At 45.4% G+C, this 15,480-nt stretch overlaps 1 protein-coding gene across 4 annotated transcripts in view; it reads right to left on the minus strand.

The window, feature by feature from the left end:
* The window catches only part of Ttc23 (tetratricopeptide repeat domain 23), an 84,753-nt gene that overhangs the window by 56,114 nt on the left and 13,159 nt on the right, over positions 1-15,480 (minus strand). For 3 of the 4 annotated variants that reach the window (XM_028776700.1, XM_028776701.1, XM_028776703.1), the window contains 4 exons: positions 13,697-13,896; positions 9,371-9,494; positions 6,823-6,973; positions 6,502-6,627 (listed from right to left, as the gene is read on the minus strand). In XM_028776700.1, coding sequence (XP_028632533.1) covers positions 6,502-6,627; positions 6,823-6,973; positions 9,371-9,494; positions 13,697-13,876 — 581 coding nt within the window. In that variant the 5' untranslated portion in view covers positions 13,877-13,896. Of the gene's footprint in view, positions 1-6,501; positions 6,628-6,822; positions 6,974-9,370; positions 9,495-13,696; positions 13,923-15,480 lie in introns of all 4 variants that reach the window. The other variant, XM_028776702.1, reaches the window with a different exon arrangement.

Below are 15,480 nucleotides of genomic sequence, written 5' to 3' on the forward strand. Positions count from 1 at the left end.
GAGAGAGAGAGAGAGAGAGAGAGAGAGAGAGAGAGAGAGAGAGAGAGAGAGAGAATATGAATGTGCAGTGTAGGCTTCTAGTTACTGATTTCCCCTTGGTGTTTTTCAGCCTGAGCTCCTTTATTCGCCCATGAGAATATAAGAGTAAACACCTTGCAGTAAGGACTGAAGATGAATAAACAACGCATTCAGGACCTTGCCACAGATGGTGATCAGTGATGAGCAGCTAGTGTGGCTTTTATTCTCCTCCCCTCGCCTCCCCCTCTATTTCTTCAGGGTTGAACTTAGATGCTTGGATGCTTTACCCTGGTGCTCATTCAGTCCTCACAGCTATGCTCTGAGGTCCGATCCTTTGTATGCTGGCTAGAGAGGAGAGTGAACTCACAGGAAGCAGGGGCTTTGCCCACATTCTCCCCATGGAGTGGTTGGAATGAACCCCTACTTGAACCCAGGGAGCTGACTCACAGCCCAGTGTTCATCACACCATGTCACGATGCTTGGAAACACTTGGCAGGCGGTCCTCTTGATGCTCGAGGAAAAAAAAAAGTGTTTGCTCATTCCTGGGCTAGTTCAGTACAGCGGGGTGAGGCCAGGTGCTCATGGGGCAAGCTGGGGAAGACTCCAAACATGATGTCACAAGTTCACAGAGAAAGCTGGGGACAGATCACATGCTGTGGAGGAGTGTGTGTGTGTGTGTGCACATGCATGAGTAAGCACCTGTGTATTTAAAGATAACTGCCCATCTTTGGATCTATGTACAGGGTCCCAGGATAGAACATAAGGATGAGGACTGGGGGAAAGTTTTCCCATTTTTGCTTGTGACAATTTAACAGACAACTGAGGAACACTTTTGACACTCAGCAAAGTTACTAAGTCGTTACTGAATTCAGTGGTACCGTGACAGAGGAGGGGATGGGACATGGAAGCAGGGGGAGGGGATAGAATCTCCAGGCCTCCTGCAGTGGTGGAGGCCTGGGCATGAGTCACTTGGCCCTGGCTATGTGTGTCAGGCCAGCCTGGTGGGCACCATAAAAGGAGAAGCAGGAGGAGAGGACACACTAAAAGATGTCCTTTTAAGAGGAGCAGAAATCCAAAGGCTGCCTGAGCCCTTCGCCTAGCCTTCCATCCCCAAGACTCAAGAAGGAAAGAAAACGACCCTCAGTTCAAGTCTAACTACAGACACATCCAAACCAAAGCCTTGTTTCTTTGTAAAGCAAGCCAGTTTGGAGAAAATATTCCTATTTCCATGAAAACACAAAGCAAAGAGATGAAATGAAAAGCATGTATCTTAAACCTGTGAGTTCTATGGAAAATGTCAGAGAGAAGAATTGGAATGGAAGAACGTGGCAACACTGGAAATAACTCTATTATACCCAAAAGTATCTCCACAGAGGTAACTGGACAGTTATCTGACACAGATATGGACAACGTTCGCCACCTGCTGTCAATGTTTGGAATTGCGATTTGGCAAGCACTCTGAAGGTGGCGCCAGATTCTGGCATAGGATACTTGAGTGTTTTGTAGCAACAGAGCTCAACACTAAGAACTGACACATCGGTCAAGTGTCAACAGATGCAAGCAATATCAGATCTGGGGCTGTATACCTCCTGCACAATGGGATAGAAAAGCATCTCATTCTGAGCAGGAAGAGATTCTGTGTGGGTTAGCCCTCTTGGACACCAGAAAACGGTCTTTCCCCTTCAGTTTTATTAATGGAACCAGGCAGTTTGAATATTTGGGATCTGGTTTCTTCAACTGAATTCTGTGTTTGTGAGAGTCAGACATGATGTTATGTAACAAGCAGCTTGACAACTGCCTTTCTATATGAACAGATCACGGATTTTTAGCCTTTCTTTGAAGAGATTTGGGTTGCTTTTAGTTCTTGGCTGTTGAATAAGGAGGCTGGATGTGTGTTCTGGTGAACAAACACACAGACATTCCTGCTGAGTGTATACTACGATGATACTGTTGGGCCAAAGGGTGTAAAGATGTTCATATTTAGGAGATGATGTCAAATGGTTTTCTAAAGAGACCCATCAAATACACCCAAGCAGCTACGAAGGAGAAGGCATCTCTGTGCACCACATCCTCGCCAGCGCTTGGTACCACTGGTCTGTTGAAAGGTTTAGGCCCTTTCGTGGGACTGTGTCGTCATCTTACTACTTTGGCTCCTGCTTCCCTGATGACGGATGAAACTGCACCTCTCAGAGTGTTCGGGCTTCTGGCACATCCCTGTCTCTCAGCTCTTGACTGTGGATGTGACACTTTGAGTTTCTGCTTTGACTTCCACACTGGTCTGCTTTGACTCCCCCCACCAGGTGAGGGACTGTAAGCCCCACCCACTCCCTGTTGCTATTGGTCAGGGTAAATGTCATCACAGCAACACAAACAAAACTAGGACAGAGACAAAGAAAGAGATATACTGTGATTACAAGAATGGAAGAGTACAGGCTCCCCCAAGCCCCCAGCAAAACCACCTCAGAATATACGTTAAGATGGGAAGATTGCTGGTAGACAGAGCACTGACTGTATTTGGGGGTCTAAATATATTCATCTAAACACTAATATAGCAACTTGACAAAAATTTAGAGATGTGTCTGACATGGTGGTGCACGCTTTGAATCCCACTAGAAGACAGAGGCAGGTGGATCTCTGAGTTTGAGGACAGCCTGGTCTACAGAGTTCCAGGACAGCCAGGGCTACACAGAGAAACCCTGTCTCAAAAGAAAAGAAAAGAAAAGAAAAGAAAAGAAAAGAAAAGAAAAGAAAAGAAAAGAATAGAATAGAATAGAATAGAAAGAAAGAAAGAAAAATTAAGAGGTACATTTGAATATCAGAAATTAATAAATTCAATATACTATAGACTCATTAGGTCATTAAACACACAAAATAAAGAACACCAACTCTTCTGTGCCATTGGGAACATTTACAAAGGCTGAGAGTGGGGCGGCTCACAGAAGAAGACACATCAGTCTCACTGGCCCCTGGGCAGATGTGCTTCCACCCATGATGCCACAGCTGGAATAACAGTCAACACTGGGACAGTTCGGAAAAAAAATCACATACATCTGCAGATGAAAACCCCTTTTTTGTATTGGCTCTGGACCAAAGTGGCAATTCTAAGCCAAAATAAACACTAAGAATGCAGTCAGTGACAAAGCCATGGTTAACACTTGAGGCAGAGGTGGGAGTTGTTCCGCCATTCAACAGCAGAGGACCCCACATCAGGTGGGTCACAACCATCTTAACTCCAGCGCCAGGGATTGACACCCCCTTCTGGCCTCCCAGGGTACTGCACTCATGTGCACAAACCCACACTTATATATACTTTTTTATTTTCTTAAAACAAGTGAAAGACCTGTATGACAAGAACTTCAAGTCTCTGAAGAAAGAAATTGAAGAAGATCTCAGAAGATGGAAAGATCTCCCATGCTCATGGATTGGCAGGATTAATATAATAAAAATGGCCATCTTGCCAAAAGCAATCTACAGATTCAATGCAATCCCCACTAAAATCCCAACTCAATTCTTCACAGAGTTAGAAAAGAAAATTCTCAAATTCATATGGAATAACAAAAAAAACCCAGGATAGCGAAAACTATTCTCAACAATAAAAGAACTTCTGGAGCAATCACCATCCCTGACCTCAAGCTGTACTACAGAGCAATAGTGATAAAAGCTGCATGGTATTGGTACAGAGACAGGCAGGAAGATCAATGGAATAGAATTGAAGACCCAGAAATGAACCCACACACCTATGGTCACTTGATCTTTGACAAAGGAGCTAAAACTGTCCAGTGGAAAAAGGACAGCATTTTCAACAAATGGTGCTGGTTCAACTGGAGGTCAGCATGTAGAAGAATGAAAATTGATCCATTCTTATCTCCTTGTACAAAGATCAAGTCTAAGTGGATAAAGGACCTCCCAATAAAACCAGATACACTGAAACTAATAGAAGAGAAGGTGGGGAAGAACCTTGAATACTTGGGCACAGGGGAAAAGTTCCTGAACAGAACACCAATGGCTCATGCTCTAAGATCAAGAATTGACAAATGGGACTTTATAAAATTGCAAAGTTTCTGTAAGGCAAAGGACACTGTCAATAGAAAAAAATGGCAACCAACAAATTGGGAAAAGATCTTTACCAATCCTACATCTGATAGAGGGCTAATAGCCAATATATACAAAGAACTCAAGAAATTAGACTCCAGACAACCAAATAACCATATTAAAAAATGGGGTATAGAGCTTAACAAAGAATTTTCAACTGAGGAAACTCGAATGGCCGAGAAGCACCTAAAGAAATGTTCAGCATCCTTAGTCATCAGGGAAATGCAAATCAAAACAACCCTGAGATTCCATCTCACACCAGTCAGAATGGCTAAGATTAAAAACTCAGGTGATAGTAGATGCTGGTGAGGGTGTGGAGAAAGAGGAACACTCCTCCATTGTTGGTGGGACTGCAAGATGGTGCAACCACTTTGGAAATCAGTCTGGTGGTTCCTCAGAAAATTGGACATAGCATTACCTGAGGATCCAGCTATACCACTCCTGGGCATATACCCAGAAGATGCTCTAACATATAACAAGGACATATGCTCCACTATGTTCATAGCAGCCTTATTTATAATAGCCAGAAGCTGGAAAGAACCCAGATGTCCTTCAGCTGAGGAATGGATTCAAAAAATGTGGTACATTTACACAATGGAGTATTACTCAGCTATTAAAAACAATGAATTAGAGAAATTCTTAGGTAAATAGATGGAACTAGAAAATATCATCCTGAGTGAGGTAAGCCAATCACAAAAGAACACACATGGTATTCACTCACTGATTATTGGATATTAGCCCAGAACCTTGAAATGCCCAAGATGCAACTCACAGGCCACATGAAGCTCATGAAGAAGGAAGATCAAGTGTGGGTGCTTTGGTCCTTCTTAGAAGGAGTAACAAAATACTCAAGGGAGCAAATATGGAGATAAAATGAGGGACAGAAACTGAAGGAGGGGCCATCTGGAGACCATTTTACCTGGGTATCCATCCCATGTGCAGTCATCAAAGGTAGATGCTGATGTGGAAGTCAGGAAATGCATGGTGACAAGTGCCTGATATAGATGTCTCCTTAGAGGTCTGTAAGAGTCTGAAATATTCAGAGGCAGATGCTCACAGCTAACCATTGAACTGATCATGGGGTTCCCAATGGAAGAGTTAGAGAGAAAATTGTAGGAGCTGAAAGGGTTTGCGGCCCCATGAGGAGAGCAACAATACCAACCAACCAGAGCTCCCAGGGTCTAAACCACCAACCTGGGAGCACTTAGGGAGGGATCCATGGCTCCAGCTGTATATGTAAGGGAGGATGGCCCTGTTGGGCATAGGTGAGAGAAGAGATCCTTGGTCTCGTGAAGGTTGGACACCCCAGTGGGTGGGAATTTGAGGGTGGGGAGGTGGGAGTGAGGGGTAGGTAGGGGTACATCCACAGAGAAGCAGGAGGAGGGGTGATGGGATAGGGGGTTCCTGGGCAGGGAGGGGGAATGGGGTACAGGGATAACATATGAAATGTAAATAAAGCATCCAATAAAAAAAAGTATAAAAAAAAACGAAAAAAGTCTTAAAACATATGAGGTAGAGGGAAATTAAGGAGACTTTTTGATATTTGGGCAGTAAACAAAATCCCAAGGCATAAATCAAAAGGGAAAAATGAATGAATGCAACTCTGGTAAAATGAAGAATTACTAGGTTATGAAGACCACCAGAGACAAAATAAAGGGCAATAGATAAAATACAAGCAACATAATTCACATGCAGAACACATAAGAAAATCTCAATTATTAGTAGGAAAATCACAGAGCAGTCCAAAAGAAGAATAAGATAGAACTTAACACCCTATTTGTAGAAGGAGAATCTCAAATGGTTCACAAGTTTGCAGCGGTATTCAATTGATTTGATAAGGAAAGTACATGGAATTTAAAACTAGTCGGGTACATACTTCAGGGCAGCTAGTTAGAAAGAGTGACAGTGCCAAGTACTGTTGGCCGTTAACAAGATAGGACCCCATTCGTCCTGTAAGAGGCAGCAGCTGTGTGTAGCAATGGTGAACTTGCAGTGTGCCACTAGCCTGTACCCTAGGAGTCCCATTCCAGGGGTGGAACCTCAGAAAAACTCTCCTTCTGTATCAGTGAAGCTTCCTGGGATGGACAGCAACCATGCTGTCTAAGGGGAGGAGAGAGGAAGGAGAAGGATGAAGGAGCAGCGGGGATGGACAGAGTAGGCAGAAAGTCAGGGGATGTAAGGGGCTCTGCGTCTGTGGTGTTCAGTGGTAGGGTAGGGATATGAGTGTACTCCACATCAAGTGACAAGTGCCACTGTGTTTGTATTGGTTGGGGTTGCTCTGATATGACAGCATTGTTCTTCCTTACCAGACAATGGCCTTGGGAGAAGCCAATGGACACACCCTAGGAGCCTCCAGTCACCATGCACACAAGTTCTAAACTGGAGACTTACTGTGCAAACGACAGCTTGATCCGAGACTGGATTTCTATCCACTCTTCCTTTATAATGTTCCCACATTGCAGCATCTCCTTGGAAAGTCTCTCTGCTTTTATCAAGTTCTCTGAGGCTTCTTTAAATCTGAAATAGGTTCAGGAAAAGTCCTGCCTGTTCTAGATTAAGGGACACCAGATCCTGGACTTTTATTTTTCTTTTCTCATATAATACTTCCTGTCATCTCTGAATCACTTAACAACCTTTTATTTGGTTTTGAGGATTGCCTATAAGAATCATAGCATCAGTGCTTTCTGTTTGTGATTAGAGGCAAAAGGATACTTTTGGAGGGACACCAGGGCTCTCCCCATGGTATAGAAAAGCTCTAGAGAACACTTGAAGATATCTGTTTTGTTGTGGTAGGGACTCTCGATGGAGTTGGCCAGGATTTCTTTGGCTCTTTCTGCATGTTGTTTTGCCTGTAGCGACAACCCTATGGACAGAGAACAGGAAGTGTCAGTTTCTCTTCAATTGCAGCTGGACAGGAACACGAGTCTCCATGGCTGGGAAACCTGGCAAGGTTAGCATATGCTGTCCAGTAACGCATGACGATAGATCTGGAAGTATGGAAGAACACCCTGACTAGAACAACCAGAGAATTTTATATCAAGTATTCAAGATGAAAAACATTTCCCAAAATGGCCTGTCTAGAAATAAAATAAGCAGAATGAGCTGGAACTGAACAGCTTTGAAATACCCCCAGTATCAGATGTAAAATATCGGTAATTATCAAAACACAAATGGAATGCAAGAACTATAGCATTCTGGGTAGGAAGTAAGATATTCAGGAACTGTAATCCTGGCTGAGTGACAGCCATCTCCAGGAAATACTAAAACTGCTGAGTCTTCTGCTCGCCTGTTTACAATTGTAACATTAAAGAGTTCTCTTAGCATAACGCAAACACAGTCTCTATAAATACTTACAGAAGCACAAACCCAGGAGGTAATGGACCACTATGGTATAAGCTCTTGTTCCTATACAGCAGCAGACTAACATCAGGCAGAGTAATGATTGTTATTACTGAGAATGGATTTCCCCATGTGTTCGGGTGTTCCTGTAGAGTTCGATTACCCTGTGGGAGTAGTGACTCTGAGGAACACCTCAGCTAGGGAGCCTAGGGTCTGCACCCTCCTCACCCCCCCCCAGACAACCCCCCAGACACCTCCTTCCACTCACATCCATACATCTCCAGCCCTACGTTCTGAATTACACACTTAATCGTGTCTCAGTTCTCTGCAAAAGCTGTCAAAATATGAAGTTAATTCCATACCTGTGTCTATAAAGCAGGAACAATATACTTTCTAATGGAGAGAAGCAAGCCTACGTTCTTTGTGTAAGAACTCCTTCAGGATTCTCTGTGTCTTACATTTTAAAGGCATAGCCTTAACTAGGCTGTCAGGAATTTATTAGTGTGAATTGTCTGTATGACCTAACTGGACTAGGTTTTCAGGTACAGCCCCTTCCCTTAGCACTCGGACTTGATCTACTGGAGACAGCACGGGTTCAGTTCCAAGAACATGGGCTCTGAGGTGAGACTGGGAGGCAGGAATCCTTTGCTCCATCACTAAGAAACTGGCCTCAGCTGTCTTGGCTGTGAAGAGGAACAAGAGTATCCTCCCTCACAGGTCGATGGGAAGTCTGAATAGGTTTTGCATGGCAGTTAGCATGGTGGCTGGCCCTCAGTCAGACCTCGCTCAATAATGAATGCTGCTTTGACTTTAAACTGAGAGAGGAAGAGCCACGTGGCAGGGAGGGAGCCAGGATTTTAAGTCCCAGATGGCAGGACCCTGGTACTGGCATGCAGTCCCTAGGTCTGAGCCTCACATCAGCTACTTACTAGCAATGTGATTTTTGCTGCAAGCTGTTTTGACTCAGATTCACTTTCTCTCTGAATCTAGAAAATTTAGAGGAGGTGTGGATGAGATATCTCTAATGCCCCGCCCCGCCCCGCCCCCCCCCCCTTTGCTCTGATGGCCTTTGACTAACAGATAGGAATAGCCTGGTCCTGTGATGCTTTCCGGTTGTAAGGTCACTCAATGGACCCTTGTGTGTGTGTGTGTGTGTGTGTGTGGCGGGGGGGGGGGCTTTATGTCACCGACATCCTAGCATGCTCTTTAGCTGACAACCTGAGTGTGGAGGGAGCTGTGATGTAGCTCGTGCGAGTCGGCACAGTCGGCACGTACAACGCACTGCATTCTGGGTATCGGCTTTGGATTTCTTTTTTAACCTTCCTGCATCCATCCTCACCTTCTGTTTTCCTTCTATGATGCTTTACCCCTGCACATCCTAAGCTGGCCGACACCAGCTCCTTTCCCAGTACACGAGAGGAATCAAAAGCCCTTACTTCGACACATACTCCAATGTGGTCTAAATGTTGTACCTTCGAATCCTGGGATTCTCTTGGTGGGTGGGATTTTTTTTTTTAAGCAAGTTTCACTTTAAGAAGTTGGAGGTTCAAGTTGTACAGCTTGGGTTAGTCTTCCAGTTTCTGGCCACATATACTCAACAGAGAATCAATCTCTCTCTCCCTCTCTCTCTCCCCCCCTCTCTCTGCCACCTCCCTCTCTTTCATTATTGGCTACTTACACTCAAGAGTGAGTCTTTCCCACCCTTCTCCCCTCTTAGGAAAACTCTGGGATCCATTCCCACTCTAAGCCTCCGTTCCATGTCTTGGCTTCTTTCCTGCCACCTTTTGATACATATAAACCTTTTTGATTCTTCCTTAAGGGCAATTGCTTCTTAGAGCCACGAAAACCTGATCCCTGTGGTATGAATAAGCTCTGGGACAGGGAGAACAGACACCCATCAGGTGAGCCCGGGGAAGCTCACCTTTCAGCTGCAGGTAACCCTGAGCCAGGTTAACATATGCCTCTGCTAGCTTCCAATGCGAGTCGCCATAGCAAATTCTCGTTAGTGCCACACAGCGCACAAGCTCCTGGATGGCCTGCTTGTACTGTCGGAAAAAAGAAAATGAGTTTACCAGGTAGACAGCTTCGACCTCAAGAGTCACAAGCCCTCCTTGTACATATATCGCCCAGTAAGTATTTACTGAGCACGTCCTATGTGCTGAGCACGTGGGAAGTGCCAGAGAATCAAACAATGGTCTGCTGGGGAGGCAGAGTGTTCGCCTGGTTGCGTGAAGTAAGCAACAACTCATTTAAGACGTACGTACACTTAGAATGGCGGAAGACGCAGTGGGATGAAGGAAAACTAGGCAGGTAGAACAGACCCTGATCACCCCTTAGGTTCTCCAGCTAACTTGCAGGGCCAGCTGCAGCCAAGCGGGAGAGCTAGCTCTCAGCTTGAAACTCCTTTGCAGCTATGATGATTAATACTGACAGGGTCTAGAATCACCTAGGAGGCACACCACTGGGTATGTCTTATTGAGGGTGTTTCCAGCGAGGTTTCATTTAGGTGTAAAGACTTCACTGTGAATGCGGGCATCTCCATCCCATGGGCTGGATACAAAGGATACAGCAAGCCTAATAATACCAGCGTTCGTCTCTTATTTCTCTTTTCTTCCTGACTGGATGCCACGTGATCTACTGCTCCATGCTCCTGTTGCCATGATGCTGTTCGCCCTCAGGTTGTGACACCCCCCTCCCCCAGCCCTCTTCCCTTTAGGTTGCTTTTGGCACAGAAATGAAAGGGTAACCGTCTCCTACGACATCGGCAAAGAGGTCAGTAAGCCTGACAGGCGGGAAGCCAGAGGACAGAGTCTTTGTTTTGTTTCCTCTCTGGAGGCTGGGGCTCTGGTCTCAAGTCAGCCTTTGACCTGGCTCTGTAGCCCAGGCTAGCCCTAAGTAGTAAGGAGCACATTTGTAATCAGGGTCAGGACAAAGAGAGAGCCATGTTTTTTTCCCAGCAAGGTAAGAGAAGATGCCTTCAAGCAAAGCTCTAACATTTGTTTCACACATTCTGAAAGAGATGAGGTCTACATTTCCTTCTCTTTAAACCCAGGTTTCCTGACTGCCTGGCCAGCCAATCATGAAGGAAATGAGGCACTGCCAGATTTCAGGCCCGTAGCCTCAGATATTAGTAGTTTCCACTTTGGTCCTTCCTGGTGTCACTCTTAGAACCTGAAGGTTTTGGGTTTTTTTGTTTGTTTGTTTGTTTTTTTCCAAGACACCGTTTCTCTGTATAGCCCAGGCTGTCCTGAAACTCACTCTGTAGACCAGGCTGGCCTGGAACTGACAGAGACCCACCTGCTTCTGCCCCCCAAGTGCCGGCTTTAAAGGTGTGTGCCACCACTCTTGGCTTCCCTCCCAGGTCTTATGTTGAAGTCCTAACTTTCTGCATACCAGAGTGAAGCTGTATTTGGAGACAAGGACTTTCAGGGGGACTAAGTTAAAATGAGGTCCTTGGGGTTTGGGAGATGGCTCAGTGGTTGAGAGTGCTTCCTGCTCTTACGCAGGACCTGAGTATGTGGCTCACAGACCACTCAGGGTGAGTGGCTCACAACCTCCAGTAACTTAAGCTCTGGGAAATCCATTGCCTTCTTCTGTTCTCCAGAGATGTGTGTGTGTAGGCACGCACAAATAATAAAAAATAAAATGACTATTAAGATAAAGTGAGGGCTCTAGGACAAGCTCTAGTCCAATATGACTTACAGAAGAGGAAGAGACCCAGGCCTCCATGTGCACCACAGCCATGTGAAGACACAAAGAGCACAGTCATCAGCAAGCGGAGGAGAGAGGCCCCAGAGTAAAACCAGTCTTAGGCTTCTACCTTCCAGAACTGCAGGGAAACGACCTGCTGCTTAAGTCCCTCGCCCCTCAACATGTGGCATTTAGTTACGACAGTCCCAGGACACCAACAGAGGACCAAGCACTAGGTCGTAAGCGAACCTAAGTAGCTCCATGCGGAGACCACTAGGAAAGGTTGGTTACCAGCATTGCTGATGGTCAATGCTAACTGTTGACCTGAGGAAAGATTAGAATCACCCAGGAGTCTGGCCTGCGGTCATGTCTTTGAGCCATTATCTTGCTGGTGCTGAGATGTGAAGACTTGCCTACGGGAAATGCAATACAGACTCAAGGGAAGACATAGTCTACAGCACAGCTGGAACATATGATTCAAATATCGAGAGCAGGAAAGGCAGAGACGGCTAGGAACCCGTAGCAGATTATGGAGACTGAAAAGAATCTGCAGCCGGACTCAGTGTCCGTTCCCATCTATCCATGGATCTGCTCTTTGTTTTGTTTTGTCTTTTTAGCAAATTATGTGACGGCATTATACAATATTAGTTTCCTAATTTCAATCACTGTGCTGTGGTTATATAGGAGAATATTCTTATTTCTAAGGAGGAGAAATTATTATATTTTATATGTAATACATAGATTGTATAATACATAACATTTTACATATTATAAACAGTATCTCTAACTTGTTCTCAGATAGCTGGAAGAGCAATGCTAGTGAGCAGGAGGCAGAACGCCAACAAAAGTTCTCAGTGAACACACTGGGCTGTGGCTCCGTGGCACCATAAGCATGCGAATAAACTAATAAAACCAATACTGATGACTGACGGGCCGCAATTTTCCTTTAAGTCCTACTTATTTTCAAATAAAAAGTGACATTGAAATGGGTATTTTCCAAATCAAGTTATTCCAGGTGGACCCCAGTGAAATGTTAAGGTCTTGCAGGGCGCTCAGCTTGTAAGCTGCAAGGTCTTCACTCACCTCCGCCTCTCTACCCGTGTGTCATCTCGGCCCATGGTGTCCTCTCTTTAGTACAGGCATGCCACATTCAAGCCTCAGCTGAAGATTTCCCATGAGCTGCTTCTTTCCTTCCTTAGTCCTCAGCTCACTGGTCCCACATCCTCCTGTAGCCCACCTGACCCTAGATGAACCTACTCTACTCCCCTCTTAACACGCCCAACAATCGACAGTCTGAGTCCAACCAGTGACCCCTCAGCTCCATCCTGTTCACTGTCATATCTTAGGCATCCTTACCAAAACCTCAGAACCAAGAAATGGCTTGTACCATTCCAGACACAGGAGGGCAGTTCATCCTCTGCAGATGCTAAAGGCCTTTGTGCGTGAAGTACTCCTAAGTGCTGTTTCTCAAGCCTTTTCATTACCTCCCATCCCAGGGGCTCATCCCTGCTGCCCACCCTTCCTCTTCTCATTTGCACGGATACTGAATGAACCTGCTACGGAACTTATCACAGCGACTGCCACTATTCTGCTGCCTTGTCATCTCAATCTAACCGTACATCCCTATAAGATGGAGGCTGTGGTCTTTCCTGTGTGACTCTGGCATAGGAAAACCTTAGGCATACAGCAGCTGTTTGTAGAATAAACTAAACAACCAACAGGCCCTGGCACATAAGGATGACTTTGTAGGGGGGATGGGAAAGAAGATGAAGAGAGCAGAACAGGCAGGAGCCTCAGAACGAAGAGCTGCACATAAGCAAACGTCGTGTCTGAGTGTGTGTGTGTGTGTGTGTGTGTGTGTGTGTGTGTGTGTGTGCGCACGTGCTGCAATCCACTGCAGGTCTGACATGTGCTGACACTCACTACACTCTTTCACTTTTTGTTACTGTGACCCAAATGCCAGACAGAAACAACTTAAAGGAGGCGCTTGCTGTAGCTCAGGGTTTTCTGAGGGCTCAGTCCATCATGATGAGAAGAGAGTAGCGGAGCAGGGCAGCTCCAGCACAGCACTCAGGAAGCAAAGGGAAAAGCTGGCCTTCAGCAAGGTTTGTCCCTTCTCCTCTTTGATTTCAGCAGGGCCTAAGTGCATGGGGGTGTACTACGGGTGCCCAGTCAGCAAGGTCTTTTAACCTTTCGTTAGTCCTGTCTGGAAACACCTTCACAGACATACTCAGGTATTGACTTCCCGCCCCCAGTCCCCACCTCCTAATGATCCTGAATCCAGTCATGGTGACATTCTTTGTCTACTATCATACTAACTATCATACTCAATAAACACTTGCCGTTGGCATGTCAACAACTGTGCCTACAGTAGGAAGGCCTACATTCCTGACAGAAGGCAGACAGGTTCTCTCTTAAGGACTCTCGAAGCTGAGGTAGTCTCATCTCTCCTGCTTCTCTTGCTTGGGATGATAGCTCAGTTCTCAAGAGAGTGGGCATGTGATCTCTAGGCTCCTTATCTCACCTCACGGCTGCTGTGTGACCCCGGGCTCCTTACCTCACGGCTGCTGGAGTAGGACTTTGCTCTCTCTTCGCACAGGTGGAGTTTCTCTCGAGGGGGCTGGAACAGTGCTGTCTGAAGCAGCTTATTCGGGATCCTGTTTTTCGAAGTGACGCTGACTGCAGCAATGACTTCGTCTAGGTGGCTGGACATGTGGGTCTCCTGGGACTCTTGCATATTCTCATACACATTGTCCTCTAATTGTCAGATGACAAACAAACGTCTGTGAGGACCATTTTCAGAGTCAACTTTTAAAAATCACATTTTTTTTTCCCTCCAGATGTCTAGGTAACATCTAGGACAAGGCCAACATTATGCCTATGACTCCTTTAAGGTTAAAAACATTTTGTCTCAAAGGGGCATGGGCTGGTGCTGACTTCTTTTGAAAGCTTCAGGCTTATCGCCAGCGCTAGCTAAACCAAGCACATATATCCCAACAGAAATTACATGAGCCCACACAGCTCACAGTGAGCTGTGTCGACACAAACTCATACTGAATCAGTTATGAACTCCAGCTGACCTAGAGGCAGAAAGCAGATGATTATTGTTAATCTTTCAGTCTGGATAAAATACAGCAATTTATCCTACTGCCGGAAATAATAACAGCAGCAATAACAACAACAACAAAAACTCCAGAGAGACAAAAAAGAACAAAAAAGAAGAAAGAAGTTACAAAAAAAAAAAAAGGTTTAAAAGAAGGATCCCAGCAATAAGACCCTGATTCCTGAGAGATGGAAAAAGTAAGTAAGCCAAGACCCCACCTGCCTGTTTATTGCTTTGAGTGTGTCCAGGTCAAAGCGCAGGAAAGAAGGAACCCAGGAGGTCCTGGTGGACGCTGCACTGGGAGAGAACTGAGAGCCTGGGAGAGCAACTGCGCCTAGAATTTGCAGGACAGTTTGCTGAGGAGAATGCTATACAGGGAGAGTGCCTGAGATCAGCACCAGGGTCCCCTCAGATATGGGGAGAGATGATAATCAGCCTGCAAGAAAGATCCTTCTGTAGCTTTAGGATGCGCCTACCACACATCTGCTATTGTCCCCTGAAATTAAACAAGATAATGAGGCATTGGGCAAAGTACTCAGAAAGGTGGGTTTTTCCTCAGTAATAGAGAACAACTAATCCTAGACTAAACTATGCTCGTTATACCAGAGTTTGCCAAATAACTACACCTGACAAATAATAAGAGATTCAGGAAATAAAGGCACATTTAGTTGGATGAAAAGATCCAACTAAAAAAATGGATGCCAAATTCATGTAGATGTTGAATTAACAGAAAAAGACATCAAAAACAGTTAGTATAGTTGCATCCCATGAAATTTTTCAAAAGGCTCAAATGGAACTTGGAGGTATGCAATATGTGAGAGGAAAATATTCTACATAGGATTCTACATGGGTAAGCGATGAGGCAGTGTAGGATGGAGGTGTGGACTCGCAGACATGGCATCAGAAACTACTGGAAAGGAAGTGACCAAGCTGTGAGGCAAAAGCCACTTGCTCTGCCTGTATGTAATTTAGGTCTCCAAAGGCAAGTGCTCATTATGGAAAACAGGAGCCCAGGAAGGTGAACTCTAGCAGGTAGAAAAGACCATGGAGGCCCTGAGGCTAGTCAGACTTCAGAAACGAGAACCATTGCTGCAGGGGATTCAGCTAGCTTGTAAAGAGTTTTGAGAGCAAGATCAGAGAAGAGAAAGCGCCCAAGTAAAGTGACTGAATAATCAACATTTTTGGGAGTGAAACGCGAGATGAACACACGGCCAGCTGCTGGCAGGTGGATGTGTGGT

This window comes from Grammomys surdaster, unplaced genomic scaffold (assembly GCF_004785775.1).
Source record: "Grammomys surdaster isolate TR1022 unplaced genomic scaffold, NIH_TR_1.0 271, whole genome shotgun sequence".
Lineage (NCBI taxonomy): Eukaryota > Metazoa > Chordata > Mammalia > Rodentia > Muridae > Grammomys > Grammomys surdaster.